Source organism: Sphaerodactylus townsendi, linkage group LG13 (genome assembly GCF_021028975.2).
Source record: "Sphaerodactylus townsendi isolate TG3544 linkage group LG13, MPM_Stown_v2.3, whole genome shotgun sequence".
NCBI classification, from domain to species: domain Eukaryota; kingdom Metazoa; phylum Chordata; class Lepidosauria; order Squamata; family Sphaerodactylidae; genus Sphaerodactylus; species Sphaerodactylus townsendi.
The window spans coordinates 14,537,183-14,538,971 of NC_059437.1; the positions used below are offsets into that span (position 1 = coordinate 14,537,183).

At 48.8% G+C, this 1,789-nt stretch overlaps 1 protein-coding gene across 1 annotated transcript; it reads right to left on the minus strand.

Annotated features, from left to right (window-relative positions):
- Nucleotides 1-509: 509 nt before the first annotated feature.
- Nucleotides 510-1,525, minus strand: GPR119 (G protein-coupled receptor 119). The gene is given in 2 exon segments (XM_048513809.1): nt 510-770; nt 773-1,525. Coding segments are annotated over 2 exon segments (1,014 nt in total).
- Nucleotides 1,526-1,789: the final 264 nt, after the last annotated feature.

Sequence of the window (1,789 nt, forward strand, 5' to 3'; positions counted from 1 at the left end):
CATACACACACGAACATACTGAAATCATTCTTTCTTCTATGTACATGCAAGAAGGTTTGAACAGCAGTTTAGCCTGGGCTGGAAAGAGACATGATTTGGAGAGAAAGGTCTGGAATTGCTTTGGAACTGCCTGTCTCTGTGCCCCTTAAAGCCCACTCAATCTGCGTGCTTTAAAATCTACAGAGATGTTATAAACATCTTGTATCCTCGCCTCCAAATGCAACCATAAAGGCTGCCCTGAAGTTCTTAACACTAAGAGAGAGGCTCATTCCACACATGCAGAATAATGCACTTTCAAACTGCTTTCAGTACTCTTTGAAGCTGTGCGGAATAGCAAAATCCACTTGCAAACAGTTGTGAAAGTGGTTTGAAAACGCATTATTTTGCGTGTGCGGAAGAAAATCTGAAACCATATTTTGTCACAGGTACACCAGGTAAGGCTTTAGAAGGTTTGGTACAACCCCACACTGAAAAGTCAGGATACACACACACACATGTCTCTTACCATGTCACTCCTCGAGCTTGGGCAGTGAGATGGTGTGAACAGAGGCCACCGTCCCGCTGGGAGCATGATGACAGCTGTCTACATGGAACAGGGGGAAGACTTTGCTCTTCATGCACAAGCACATTTGATAGAGCTGGAAGCGCACTTCCTTCTGCCAGTAGGCATAGACTAGGGGGTTTGCGAGAGAGTTGCATAAGCCCAACACCCACAGGTAGTGCTCAAGGACGTGATGCAAGTTGCAGTGTTGGCATGCACAATCTTGCAATTCGATGATTCGCAGATAAAAGGCGTGCTGCGACCTCCAGGAAAAAGCAAAACACACCCACTCAGGAGGAGATGGTCACCGCGTCGCATGAGGCCTTTGGTATCACTAAAAGGCTGTGAGGCAGCGTAGGTCCCTGACGAGTGGATTTGCTCCTGTTCTCGAATCTGCTGGGCGTGCGAAGAAGCGATCTTCAGCAGGTGGCAGTGAATGTAGGTGAAAGCAAACAAGGCTGGGATGAAGGCCACGCAAAAGACAGTGAGCATGTAGGTGGGCAGGAAGACACCAAAGAAGGTGCATGGCTCTTGATAGTCCTTCTTCTGGAAGCTCTGAACAATCAAAGGGAGAAAGCCGATCAGGAAGGCAAGGAGCCAGAGTCCTCCAATGCAAGCTCTGACAACCAGACCATGCATGATTTTGAAGTACCGGAAAGGATGTTTAATAGCCAGGTATCTATCAAAGGCCACCAGAATGACAGTAAGGATGGAAGCAGCCGAGGGGCAGACGATGCACGACATGCGCAGGATACAGTAAGTTCGGGTCGTGTGGTGGGCGTGGCCGGCCAGCTCTTCTGTAACCAGCCCAGTTATGGTGAAGCCAACCAAAGAGTCAGCGATGGCAAGATTTAAAACAAAGCACAGTCCAAGACAGCCAGTCTTCCAGATGAGCCGTACCAATGCGACAGTCACAACAGCATTGGTGGCTATGATAAGCAAGGCCAGGATGGCAAGCAGCACCCCAAAGTACACATCTCCCATGGCAGTTTTCTTTACTGGAGCAAGGCAGGGCTTGAGACTCCAAGCAGTCGGAAGCTGAAGTTTACCAGTAGAGCTGCCACAAATGGGAGCACCTCTCCTTGAGCTATTTGTCCAGAAGACCGCCTGATTTGTGCAGGTGATGGGGGGAAATCTCAAAGCAAGAGATGATCAGCCCTTGACTCTGACCAGGGATCAACCCGTTCAGCTCTAGCCCGTTTTGAGCAACTACATCTAGCTAGTTGCCTTGAAAAGCTCATATTGATA